General features: G+C 40.7%; 1 protein-coding gene across 1 annotated transcript in view; it reads right to left on the reverse strand.

Annotated features, from left to right (window-relative positions):
- The window catches only part of ntn1b (netrin 1b), a 74,968-nt gene that overhangs the window by 26,079 nt on the left and 34,111 nt on the right, over window positions 1-14,778 (reverse strand). Inside the window, exon 2 of the mRNA XM_060901591.1 lies at window positions 7,640-7,828. Within this exon, the coding sequence (XP_060757574.1) occupies window positions 7,640-7,828 (189 nt within the window). The remainder of the gene's footprint in view (window positions 1-7,639; window positions 7,829-14,778) is intronic.

Genomic DNA, 14,778 nt, shown 5'->3' on the forward strand with positions numbered 1-14,778 from the left:
AGAACTGCTGTAACTAGCATAGCCATATCCCTTCGTTTCTGCCCTCTGAGCATCCCAAATATAGCTTGTGTAAATGTTTGGGCTGGCAGAAGTGAATCGACGTTGCTGAAAACCATTTGGAACCTCCTCATGAATCAGCAGCATTCCTCTGGTGAGAATATAAAGTGATGACAGTGAAGCATGGGGCCGTATTGGCCATCAATTCAACCCTAGGCCTGGGATCGAACAACCAAGGAAAGTGAAGCCACCCCAGTGATTGCGTAAGCAACTGCTTATATCGCTTACGTTGAAGTATGCTTTCAGCCAGTCCAAGGCCCATTAGCCAAAGTGAAGTGGGAATAAAGCTTCTGCTCTTGATGTGTGTGGTGAGGGTTAACAAGATAGCAGGCAGAAGGGCACAGTTGGACTGAAAATATGGAATCCAGCTCAGGGCTAAATGGAATGCAAACATGGCGGTGGATAAAAACCACAGTGCGGTTTGTTCACAAACTCTTCAGCAGCTGCACTTACTATAAAAAATGTGATGGCTCCAATGGGCAAATGGTAAATAAGTTTGACAAGATCTCTCGCTTGAAACTTTTGCAAGTTTACATTGTCCTTTTTTCATTTTAAGTTGGCATCCCTTCAATCAGATACAGCTTTCTACTTGATTAAAGATTCCTTCTTCCTCATAAACCTTAAAAACACAACAGGTCACTCCCGAGGTTTGACGAAAAATATGGCATATCACATTTTCACACAAGCCTGAGTCAGGTAAAGGCTTTCCTTTACAGAAGGCATTACCATTTTGTTTAGGAGGTGATTGTTAACATCCCCTTTTTGTTCAGAATTGTATGCAGCCCTTCTCCTTTTTCCTGCTTTACACACGTCACATTGTGTTCACATGCGGTTTATGAGCTTCATCCTTCTCCAAGTTAAATGAATACGAGCCAATAAAATAATAAAGAGCCTACTTGCTCGAGCCACGGCTATTACAACTTTTCTCTCTTCTAATGATGGAATTTTACACTGGTTAAATTTAGCCTAAATGCACTTTAAGGGGTCTGCAAAATAAGCACTGGTTTGGCTTCCTCTGGGTTTTCCGGTTTCCTCCCACTGTCCAAAAAACAGGCTGGTAGGTGGACCGGCTGCTCTACATTGCTGCTGGGTGTGAAAAGTGAGTGAATGTGTGTGTGCGCTTGGTGCCCTGAGATTGACTGGCATCCCATCAAACACATTCCATGTTTCCAGCTCTACTAGGACCCTGACCGGGATAAAGTGCTTACTGAAGATGAATGAATGAATGAACGAATGACTACAGGAACGCTATCATTAATTTCATCAGTGCTAAGAATGACTGCCTCATGGGAACATGGTTTAAACTCAATCCCACCACATGCTGGTGTGTGGTGCATACAGTATGTGTATATCCATGTGCAGGTGCAGCATGAACAGGAAGTGCGTAGGCTACACATAAAAAATAATTTCACACTACACTTTGATTTGTTTTGCTTTGTGTTATCTGATACTCAGTTAACTATAAGGTTAACTGGAATGGTGCAGGTGGACGTGGTATACTTTAGCTGCTTTTCAGCTGCTTTCTGCTCACGCCTTATAGAAACTAGACGGTAGATCAGGTTTCCTCAGAATATTTATGAATTATGTCTTTCAATTTGCCCTTCTTTATTTAATAAAATCCCACAAAATGTAGTTATAGAAGTTATACCACATAGTAGGGTCGAACGTTGCGAGCACACAACCAAGAACCTTGTCTGAAAATATACTATAAAATTTTACTTCTTTTGGATTTTTTTTTTTGGATGATTAAATTTTTTGCTTGATTGTTCAAACTGTGATGTTAAGTTGTACTGTCGTATATTTTGTCAGGAATAAAACACAAAAGGCCGTGCTGATCCCCTCACCAGCCTCTCTTATTTCTCTCGAAGTTAATAAGGTGAAAATGAATACAGCTTGTCGTGCTACTAAGAAAACGGAAAGCACAACCTCCTCTATCCTGAACACTTTCCTGTGTCGGAAAACTGACCGTTTCAAAGTGCTGACGCCTGAGATTTCTTTCTCAAATGTTAAATGATCGTCTCCTAACAGAAAAATTCACCATATCAATGATTATACGCTTTTCTTTGTTAAAAACAAACAAACATGACATTGTCTTAACCCGTTTATTATTAGTCTTAGATTATGTTGAGCATCTGCCATGCAAGAGCTGTTTCTATAATGTTACATTAATATAAACTTAACGTTTATCTTACACTACTGTCAGAGCTGCCGTATACAGCGCTGTGGTATAAATTGCAATATGACATAATTAACATGTAACACACGCGCTGCTAGACGATTGTTATACCGTTATAACAACCAACACTGGATATCGACTCAATTACTGTGGTTTGTCATGTTGCAGAACATATAAAGCTTTTCATAACTGCTAGAGTAAGTGCAGTTCTTCAAGTGAACCCAGACATTTTGACCCCTGCTTGTCATCTGGATTGAGTCCTGATAAGATTTTAACCACATGCATCTTCACTTGTAGTCAAATGTGTTTCCAGTTAAGCAGCGTGAAATCGGACTGATGTATTTTGTATAATGTGAAAAGCAGCACATCGCACATTTTTAGTTGTTTTATTCACGTCAGAAACACACAATGTTCTATTTTTCATTTCCTTAAAGATGAGATCTACAGCAGTCGCGTGCTTGAAAATGTTTTTTTTTTTTTTTTAAATATGGCTGCATTTACACTTGTATAATATCTAACTGAAATGTCTGAGAACCTGCTGATACAACTGGAAATTTGTTTTAAATCATTTTTGGGTGCATTAACATCAACATTAATCCTGATTCTCAGTATGGCAGCACAGAAGTTGGATTAGCAGTCAATGCTAAGAGTAATTAGGTAGAGAGTATGAATTTAGATTTGAGTCTTTCTTAGTAATTTACCAACACAGCTGAAGGAAATGGTGATATTCTGGAGATATCGTGTGATTCTGACTACACTGTAAAAAAAAAAAAAAAGAGTTGTTTTGAGTTTAAAAAAGTGAGTAACCTGTTTGCCTTAAAGGAGAACTGAAGGCAGATTTTCTTTTTCTCAAAATTCTATTTACACTACCGTTCAAAAGTTTGGGGTCACTTTGAAATGTCCTTATTTTTGAAAGAAAAGCACTGTTCTTTTCAATGAAGATCACTTTAAACTAATCAGAAATCCACTCTATACATTGCTAATGTGGTAAATGACTATTCTAGCTGCAAATGTCTGGTTTTTGGTGCAATATCTCCATAGGTGTATAGAGGCCCATTTCCAGCAACTCTCACTCCAGTGTTCTAATGGTACAATGTGTTTGCTCATTGCCTCAGAAGGCTAATGGAGGATTAGAAAACCCTTGTACAATCATGTTAGCACAGCTGAAAACAGTTGAGCTCTTTAGAGAAGCTATAAAACTGACCTTCCTTTGAGCAGATTGAGTTTCTGGAGCATCACATTTGTGGGGTCGATTAAATGCTCAAAATGGCCAGAAAAATGTCTTGACTAGATTTTCTATTCATTTTACAACTTATGGTGGTAAATAAAAGTGTGACTTTTCATGGAAAACACAAAATTGTCTGGGTGACCCCAAACTTTTGAACGGTAGTGTATCTCATTTTATTAAATATAGGAATGCATTTTTGATCGCTATTTTGTCACTGCTATAGCAAGTTATGAGTGTTTGAAATATGCTCTGTAATATATCAGTCCATATGTCAAAGCAATGGTCGTAAACGAGATTCGTTGAGACCTGTGTGAGACATCGTAGGACGGAAGTAAAATGTACAGCGGAAATCAAAGTGACCAACATCTGCCAATGTCGTCAAAAGACGCACGCGCCCTCTTTCGAATGCTGACGTAATCAAGCCGGAAGTTTTGTTTGTTTTGATAGCAATCAGGAAAGTTTGAAAAAAGTAGGAAGTAATCGTCATTTAAACTCATTTTTGTGCAATATTTCATTGGGAAAACAGTTTTCAAAATGGCGGCACTGACACCTGGCTGATACTTCACGTTTCAAAGTCTCGCACAAGTCTTGTGAAGATCACACGGATAAGCGATGCCTGCCGTGGACCAAACAAACTAAATTCAACATGGCTAAAAACCGAATAGGCCGATAAGTATAATATTTAATTGCAATTAGTTGCCAATACGAGTCACAATATAAGGTTACTAAAACCGAAAACGTAATTGAATAACACATTAATTAAGAAATAAAGCAAGTTTAAAAATGACTTCAGTTCCCCTTTAAAATTTTGAGTTCATTAAAACTCAAAGTAAGTTAGCATAATGAGGCAATCAAGTTGCATTGTGCTGACTTACAGTGGTGCTTGAAAGTTTGTGAACCCTTTAGAATTTTCTATATTTCTGCATAAATATGACCTAAAACATCAGATTTTCACACAAGTCCTAAAAATAGATAAAGAGAACCCAGTTAAACAAAGTGGCAAAAGTATGTGAACCTCTAGGATTAGCAGTTAATTTGAAGGTGAAATTAGAGTCAGGTGTTTTCAATCAATGGGATGACAATCAGGTGTGAGTGGGCACCCTGTTTTATTTAAAGAACAGGGATCTATCAAAGTCTGATCTTCACAACACATGTTTGTGGAAGTGTATCATGGCATGAACGAAGGAGATTTCTGAGGACCTCAGAAAAAGCATTGTTGATGCTCATCAGACTGGAAAAGGCTACAAAACCATCTCTAAAGAGTTTGGACTCCACCAATCCACAGTCAGACAGATTGTGTACAAATGGAAGAAATTCAAAACCACTGATACCAGGAGTGGTCGACCAACAAAGATCACTCCAAGAGCAAGGTGTGTAATAGTCAGCGAGGTCACAAAGGACCCCAGGGTAACTTCTAAGCAACTGAAGGCCTCTCTCACATTGGCTAATGTTAATGTTCATGAGTCCACCATCAGGAGAACACTGAACAACAATGGTGTGCATGGCAGGGTTGCAAGAAGAAAGCCACTGCTCTCCAAAAAGAACATTGTTGCTCGTCTGCAGTTTGCTAAAGATCACATGGACAAGCCAAAAGGCTATTAGAAAAATGTTTTGTGGATGGATGAGACCAAAATAGAACTTTTTGGTTTAAATGAGAAGCGTCATGTTTGGAGAAAGGAAAACACTGCATTCCAACATAAGAACCTTCTCTCATCTGTGAAACCTGGTGGTGGTAGTATCAAGGTTTGGACTTGTTTTGCTTCTTCTGGGCCAGGACTGCTTGCCATCATTGATGGAACAATGAATTCTGAATTATACCAGTGAATTCTAAAGGAAAATGTCAGGGCATCTATCCATGAACTGAATCTCAAGAGAAGGTGGGTCATGCAGCAAGACAATGACCCTAAGCACACAAGTCATTCTACCAAAGAATGGTTAAAGAAGAATAAAGTTAATGTTTTGGAATGGCCAAGTCAAAGTCCTGACCTTAATCCAATTGAAATGTTGTGGAAGGACCTGAAGTGAGCAGTTCATGTGAGGAAATCCACCAACATCCCAGAGTTGAAGCTGTTCTGTATGGAGGAATGGGCTAAAATTCCTCCAAGCTGGTGTGCAGGACTGATCAACAGTTATCGGAAATGTTTAGTTGCATTTATTGCTGCACAAGGGGGTCACACCAGATACTGAAAGCAAAGGTTCACATACTTTTGCCACTCACAGATATGTAATATTGGATCATTGTCCTCAATAAATAAATGACCAAGTATAATATTTTTGTCTCATTTGTTTAACTGGGTTCTCTTTATCTACTTTTAGGACTTGTGTGAAAATCTGATGATGTTTTAGGTCATATTTATGCAGAAATATAGAAAATTCTAAAGGGTTCACAAACTTTCAAGCGCCACTGTACTATGTGAGTTTCAGCAAACTTGTAATTTTAAGGCAAGCAGGTTAATCATTTTTTTAAGTTAACACAACAAATTATTTTTTACAGTGTACACAGTGTTTGTGTAAAAGTCAGGCTAGCTAGCTAAACTGCTAGACGCAGTCTTTAACTAGTATAAGCTTGGAGTCAGGGTTATAAGGTGTTCAGTTTTTGGACTACAGTCCAGTTTTGTCTGTCTCATTCCATTTGTTGAAGATAAAATGTTGTTCCAGCCATGTCACTGTGCCTCTCTCTCTCTCTCTGCTGGTGTATATTCCACCAATCACAGGTGATTGTGGTGTATATTCCACCAATATCAGCCCTTGCATTGTGTGACTGTCCCTGAAACCGCATAAACGGCATGTCAAATTAATACACTACCAACCAGGCTGCCAATGCTGTTTAAAGCATATTATTTAGTACTGTAATAAGCAGAATGGGGCGGCACGGTGGTGTAGTGGTTAGCGCTGTCGTCTCACAGCAAGAAGGTTCGGGTTCGAGCCCCGTGGCTGGCGAGGGCCTTTCTGTGCAGAGTTTGCATGTTCTCCCCGTGTCCGCGTGGGTTTCCTCCGGGTGCTCCGGTTTCCCCTAGCCTGGGAAATCCCATGCTGCTTTGCACAATCGTTCCGATCTGAAAAGACAGCATGGAAACTATGGTCTAAAGGCTTGCCTGAGTTAGGGAGCCAATCAGAGAGTGGGGAGGGGTGGAAAGACGGTGACGCGTACTACTCGACAAACAGAAGCTTGTAGTTTATTTGGGACTGTTTATGGATCACATTTAACATGGCGGCGAGCGATACGAACCAAACTTTCGATCAAGCTTTAGACACTGTTCTGAATAGTTTAGAGCGAAAGTTTGTTTTAAAAAAAGAACAGCGTTTGGCATTTCAGTCTTTCTTCGCCTCTTCGTCTTCTTCGTCGCTCTAACTACGTCACCGGGTACAACTGCCATGATTGGCCATGGGCTACGTATACGCCAAATGATAGACATTCGCAACGTCCAATAAACGGCCGTTGACAATCGTAAACCACACCTCCCCTATGAGAAATTCAATAGGCGGATTCCAGACCATATTTCACTTGTGATATGGTCTGGTGTTAACCAGACTAGGTTTCCCCCACAGTCCAAAGACATGCAGGTTAGGTTAACTGGTGACTCTAAATTGACCGTAGGTGTGAATGTGAGTGTGAATGGTTGTCTGTGTCTATGTGTCAGCCCTGTGATGACCTGGCGACTTGTCCAGGGTGTACCCCGCCTTTCGCCCGTAGTCAGCTGGGATAGGCTCCAGCTTGCCTGCCACCCTGTAGAACAGGATAAAGCGGCTAGAGATAATGAGATGAGATAAGCGGAATGAGACACAGTCTATATGTAGGCATACAAGCTCCATTATATTGGGGTTTGGGATAAAAAGTAAAAAAAAAAAATCCCTTTTGATGCAATATGATTGTGCCATTTTGGTGACAGTTGGATGCTTGCTGAACTCCTCTTTTAAAACACCCACCCCAATCTTGCCCTGTTTCCAGCAGGCCTGGTTTTGCCCCTATTCGGTATCCATATTTCCCACTCATTCAGCAAGTGCTCTCAATACTTTATCTGTGAACGTAAACTGCGTTTGCCTACCATGCTACAAGTACAAATTTTGTCTGTGAGATTGACTCTGATTGGTTACTACGAATTAGTAGTATTATTAGTATTAGAGTGTATATACCTTCATCTTATTCATTTTTCACAGATTAAAACCTCTCTCCATACCTTTGCAGGCGCGTCTGTGTGAGATGGGCTTAGTCATGTCTCTATAGAAGCCCTCTTTGCAGTAGTGACAGTGGCGTCCAGCGGTGTTGTGTCTGCAGTTGAGGCAAACTCCTCCGCTCCTGCGTCCTGACAGCTTATACAGCTCCATGTTGAACCGACACCGGCGTGCGTGCAGATTACAGTGACAAGCTAAAGAATAGAGAAGGGACAAAAAGTAAAAAAGAAGGACACGTTAAAGTGATAGCATGCATCAGGTAAAGCATATGTAAATAAATAATTTAAAAACACCCCACTCTCTACAAATACAGTATGAGGTACAAGGCTACCCTTAATGAATAACACCAGAGCTACTAAATAGTAAATTTAATGAACATCAAGGATTTATAACCCTAAATAATCAAAATTTATAATTCCTGCTAAGCGTCATCATTAGTCACACCTCTCAACATAGCTGGTTTTGGCGCAACAATCGCTCTAATTGATTTTTCAACAGCTATAGTGTAATGCTGCTCGCTCCCTAGCCAAAGCAGAATGACATGATTCAGTGAGCTGAGCTGGGCTGAGAAAGCTTCCTACTGGCTCCACAGTTCCCAATAAAGAATAGGACAACAGGAGAGAGTGGTAAGAATAGAGATGTATCCTTGTGTCCTGAGAAAGCTCTGTTATTTTCATGACTTCACTGGATCTTTGGGATTTCATCCATTCTAGCTATTTATTAAAAGGCAAATGCTTCATAAAATGAATGGGCACGAGTACAAGAAGCAAGTATATTACTCTCTCTCTCTCTCTCACACACACACACACACACACACACACACGCACACCTGCTCATGGATTTGACCCATGAACTTTCCCAGCCACTGACGTCAGGCATGAAATTGAGATTTTTTTCCCCCCCAGAGATCTCAACCTTTTATGGAAGCTATAATGAAAGTTTTTGATATCCTTTAAGTAAAGCCATATTCCTGTAACCGAGTAAATCATTGCTACACATAACACATGCTTACTAAGTATGACTTAATAAAACATACCACTTGGTGAAGATTGTATCTTTTTAACTTTCTACATGTTGAGACTATTCCTACTCTCTATTTGTCATGAAAAGTCTTGTGCTGTGATGCAATCGGATTAGCGAACTGTTTTTACGGGAGAACAGCACAAAATTGGAGAAATGTTTGAGCAGCATTTTTTCCCCCTCAAAAGAAAAAGTCGAGTGAAACGTGGCGTATGGCAAACAGACAGCGAGCATGTGCTCTACTAGGAAAGCATTCATCAGATGGAAATATGGCCAGTTTTATAATTCAGCGCACGGCCCTTAAATGGAAATACATTCAAAAGTATTGAAATGTAATCACAGTATGTTACAAGACAGTGTAATCTTTCCGATTATGTTACGGATAACTGTTTTGGGCAGATCACCAATAATATGAAGCATTATTTCAAAAGGGAAACAGAACGACTATTTTTCAGCAGAAAAGAATTCCACATTTTTGTAGTTCTGCTTCAGTGATTATTTATGAGGCTGTCTTTCACGCAGCAGAACCAACTCATGTGCGTGCAGGTGCGGAGGAGAAAGGCCCTCATCACGGCTCATTCTCTTTTAACCTCTCCATCTGTGGCGTTGGCTTTGAGGTTACTACTCCAAGATGGAAGCGATAGACTAAAACGCTACATGCCACAAAAACACACTGTTCAGCCCATATAACACACAGTGCTCTGGTCCAGCTCACACCTGCTTCAGAAAGCAGGCAGCAGTTACTCACTGCATGGGGGTCATTACGCAAGCATAAAAACCTAGACGCGCACACACACATGCCCACAGGAAGAAGGTGTGAGGCAGCTGTCAAGTTTTTTATCCACACACACCTCAAGCACTTGGACCATTCAGCACGTCCACAGCGTACAAAATCCAGGCTTTTATCTTACGCTCTTTGTTAAGTCCTCTGATATTAGACACCATTCAGTTCCACTCTCAGTCTTTTTGTGCGAACGAGAAAATGGCTCACTATGTTCCAGAGCAATTGTACTTTCGAGTAAAATGCTGGCTTTGTTTTCACAACTGTCTGAATAAAAGAAAGCTGATGCGGGTCTTAACGCTCGGGATAAATTTACCAACCTTATTCTAAAAACATATTATACACACATGCTGCTGAAAGCTCGATTCTGATTGGTCAGAGTGGTTTTGTAATCTATGATATCGTTTCTATAGTAATCGCTTGCACAAGGACTTGTTTGGTTGGCACGCCACATGCTCCAAAGAGATTAAAAAAAAACATGTAATCATTCATAGGGTATGATTTTCTGTGATGTTTTTATTTAGCATTTTTGTAAGGCGCCTTCAGTGTCAAGACACTGGAAAGACCTTGGGTGCATCTGAAATGGGGAAATTGCTGTCTCAGAAGGATGTTGAACAAGATAGCGAGGCATCGAGGATCGTTCAAAACTGAACAAACTCCTGTTTCCTGTCTTCTAACGTGCCTTCTAACTGCCCCCAGTCGAAGGAAACATCAGTGTATCCTCAGTGCTGCTTATTACCCCTAAATCTATGTGGCTGCTCCCTCAAGCAACGGAAAAAAAAAAAAGATGGCAGACCAAACTTCACAGAAAAGTGATTTGGTGTACGAATATAAGCATTGGGTTTCTTTTTTCATGTAGACTTTTGAAAAGTTACATTGTACCATGGGCGGCACGGTGGTGTAGTGGTTAGCGCTGTCACCTCACAGCAAGAAGGTCCTGGGTTCGAGCCCCGGGGCCGGCGAGGGCCTTTCTGTGCGGAGTTTGCATGTTCTCCCCGTGTCCGCGTGGGTTTCCTCCGGGTGCTCCGGTTTCCCCCACAGTCCAAAGACATGCAGGTTAGGTTAACTGGTGACTCTAAATTGACCGTAGGTGTGAATGTGAGTGTGAATGGTTGTCTGTGTCTATGTGTCGGCCCTGTGATGACCTAGCGACTTGTCCAGGGTGTACCCCGCCTTTCGCCCATAGTCAGCTGGGATAGGCTCCAGCTTGCCTGCGACCCTGTAGAAGGATAAAGCGGCTAGAGATAATGAGATGAGATGAGACATTGTACCATCTCATAACCCTGTGACTATAACCAAATAAATTTGATACGTTTTGTGAGGCATCTACTAGCCAATGAGCTAACTCTTTGGTTTAGTTACACGACATCACGTGTTAAAGTAAATGCTATCCTAAAAGGTCGTTTGAAACACACGTCCTTAGAAGATGCCGTCAGTCGAAAGTCCTGCCTTATGAGACACCTATTACATTTATTACGGCAGCAAGGCAACAACCTTCTATTTCGAATGCAGCCCTTATGACCAAAGGCTTTGTTGTTTCTTGGTCAAGTGACACGCTAGATTTTCTTTCTTATTAACACCAAGATTGTATTAGCAATTCTATAATCAGAAGCTAAACACAATTTGAGTAAGTCTAACACAGGTTGTTTGTGTTTGTGTGTGGACGTGTGTGTGTGAATACTGAAACAGTAATTATTAAAGCATTATCACAGCAGCTGGCCAGACCCTCTCATAATGAGGACTGTGCTATCTCTCACACACTGCAACGCTGTTTATCTCCTGCTAATTGTCTCTCGGTGCTGATAAGCTGCTGCTCTGATAAGCCGTATTTAGAGCAACAGGCCAAAAATGTCTCCTCCCTCCGTGCCTTCAGCTTTGAGTCACAGAACCCAGTATGACCACAGGGGCAGAGACGGCGGATGTTTTTACTCGAGTTTGATTAAAATATCCAGGTCAAAAAGCTTTGACTGCTATGTCGTAGTGTGTTTGTCTAAGTTTTGGCAGGTTTCTGTTCTGACATCTGAATAAATGTCCTTATTTGTACCTTTCAGATTTTTTTTATAGATTTCAGGGGTTTTTTAATCAATAACTTTCATACTTCCACAATATGTACTTTGCTTTCCTCTCTCCATCAACTACACATAAAAGTTTTATTCTATTTTTACAGTGGTGCTTGAAAGTTTGTGAACCCTTTAGAATTTTCTATATTTCTGCATAAATATGACCTAAAACATCATCAGATTTTCGCACAAGTCCTAAAAGTAGATAAAGAGAACCCAGTTAAGCAAATGAGACAAAAATATTATACTTGGTCATTTATTTATTGAGGAAAATGATCCAATATTACATATCTGTGAGTGGCAAAAGTATATGAACCTCTAGGATTAGCAGTTAATTTGAAGGTGAAATTAGAGTCAGGTGTTTTCAATCAATGGGATGACAATCAGGTGTGAGTGGGCACCCTGTTTTATTTAAAGAACAGGGATCTATCAAAGTCTGATCTTCAGAACACATGTTTGTGGAAGTGTATCATGGCATGAACAAAGGAGATTTCTGAGGACCTCAGAAAAAGCGTTGCTGATGCTCATCAGGCTGGAAAAGGTTACAAAACCATCTCTAAAGAGTTTGGACTCCACCAATCCACAGTCAGACAGATTGTGTACAAATGGAGGAAATTCAAGACCATTGTTACCCTCCCCAGGAGTGGTCGACCAACAAAGATCACTCCAAGAGCAAGGCATGTAATAGTCGGCGAGGTCACAAAGGACCCCAGGGTAACTTCTAAGCAACTGAAGGCCTCTCACATTGGCTAATGTTTATGTTCATGAGTCCACCATCAGGAGAACACTGAGCAACAATGGTGTGCATGGCAGGGTTGCAAGGAGAAAGCCACTGCTCTCCAAAAAGAACATTGCTGCTCATCTGCAGTTTGCTAAAGATCACGTGAACAAGCCAGAAGGCTATTGGAAAAATGTTTTGTGGATGGATGAGACCAAAATAGAACTTTTTGGTTTAAATGAGAAGCGTTATGTTTGGAGAAAGGAAAACACTGCATTCCAGCACAAGAACCTTATCCCATCTGTGAAACCTGGTGGTGGTAGTATCATGGTTTGGGCCTGTTTTGCTGCATCTGGGCCAGGATGGCTTGCCATCATTGATGGAACAATGAATTCTGAATTATACCAGTGAATTCTAAAGGAAAATGTCAGGACATCTGTCCATGAACTGAATCTCAAAAGAAGGTGGGTCATGCAGCAAGACAACAACCCGAAGCAAACAAGTCGTTCTACCAAAGAATGGTTAAAGAAGAATAAAGTTAATGTTTTGGAATGGCCAAGTCAAAGTTCTGACCTTAATCCAAGCGAAATGTTGTGGAAGGACCTGAAGCGAGCAGTTCATGTGAGGAAACCCACCAACCCAGAGAAGCTGTTCTGTACAGAGGAATGGGCTAAAATTCCTCCAAGCCAGTGTGCAGGACTGATCAACAGTTACCGGAAATGTTTAGTTGCAGTTATTGCTGCACAAGGGGGTCACACCAGATACTGAAAGCAAAGGTTCACATACTTTTGCCACTCACAGATATGTAATATTGGATCATTTTCCTCAATAAATAAATGACCAAGTATAATATTTTTGTCTCATTTGTTTAACTGGGTTCTCTTTATCTACTTTTAGGACTTGTGTGAAAATCTGATGATGTTTTAGGTCATATTTATGCAGAAATATAGAAAATTCTAAAGGGTTCACAAAGTTTCAAGCACCACTGTACTTGCACCAAGGTTAAAAAAAGAAATAAAACAAAACAAAACGAAAATAAAAAACCCAAACCCACAACTAAACAAACCAGTACCTTTGACATCATATGAAATCAGCTATACTGTATTCTTCTGTGTATAATGTACACATCATTTTTTTTTTTTAAATATGTTAAACCTTATAACTATTTAAGCATTTTATTTATTTATTTATTTTTTTAGCTGATATATGGATTGACATCTTCATTATCACTGACTAACCTTACTTTACCCACCACAGGATGTGCCTCATAGAATATACGGTACAACTCCTCATCCAGGTTGTCATTATCACATGGATCAACTCCTGCAACTGTGTTGGACTGCACCCCCTACCAGCTTCCAGTGACAAACTACTTCAGATGATCCAAATGAGGAAAACACTGCCATATAATGAATCAGAATAGACAACAGCTCACATATTTAACAGTCTTCTTCATCGCTTGCTACTAGGCGGGTTTCTATTAACCTGCTCAATGTGCAAGCTGAAATTGTGAACTAAAAAAGAAGTAATGGAAACATGTAAATTACAACCCCAATTCCAAATAAATTGGGACACGGTGTAAACTGTAAATAAAAACAGAATGTAATAATTTGCAAATCATGGAAACCCTATATTTCATTGAAAATAGTACAAAGACAACATATCAAATGCTGAAACTGAGAAATTGTATTCTCATTTCATCTCATTATCTCAAGCCGCTTTATCCTTCTACAGGGTTGCAGGCAAGCTGGAGCCTATCCCAGCTGACTACGGGCGAAAGGCGGGGTACACCCTGGACAAGTCGCCAGCTCATCACAGGGCTGACACATAGACACAGACAACCATTCACACTCACATTCACACCTATGGTCAATTTAGAGTCACCAGTTAACCGAACCTGCATGTCTTTGGACTGTGGGGGAAACCGGAGCACCCGGAGGAAACCCACGCGGACACGGGGAGAACATGCAAACTCCACACAGAAAGGCCCTCGCCGGCCCCGGGGCTCGAACCCGGACCTTCTTGCTGTGAGGCGACAGCGCTAACCACTACACCACCGTGCCGCCATGTCAGCAACATGTTTCAAAAAAGTTAGGACAGGGGCATGTTTACCACGGTGTTGCATCACCTCTACTTTTAACAACACTCTGTAAATGTTTGGGAACTGAGGAGACTAATTACTGTAGTTTTGAAAGAGAAATGTTTTCCAATTATTGCCTGATATACCGTACAATTTCAGTTCCTCAACAGTTCGGTGCCTCCTTTGTTGTATTTTGCAGTTCATAATGCATCAAATGTTTTAAATGGGAGACAGGTCTGGCCTGAGTTTCCCAAAATCATCGCAACACAAAGGTCATTGTTAAATGGTCGAAGGAGCAACACAATGAATGCTCTCTCTCTGAGTTAAGAGGCTTTTGGGAAACCCACCCCTGGACTGCAGGCAGGACAGTTTAGCACCCAGACTCGTTTACTACAGAGCCATGCAGTTTTAATATGCATATAAAGTGGTTTGGCATTGTCTTGCTGAAAGAATGAAGGCCTTCCCTTGAAAAAGATTTTGTCTAG

The sequence above is a fragment of the Neoarius graeffei genome, chromosome 20 (genome assembly GCF_027579695.1).
Source record: "Neoarius graeffei isolate fNeoGra1 chromosome 20, fNeoGra1.pri, whole genome shotgun sequence".
Lineage (NCBI taxonomy): Eukaryota > Metazoa > Chordata > Actinopteri > Siluriformes > Ariidae > Neoarius > Neoarius graeffei.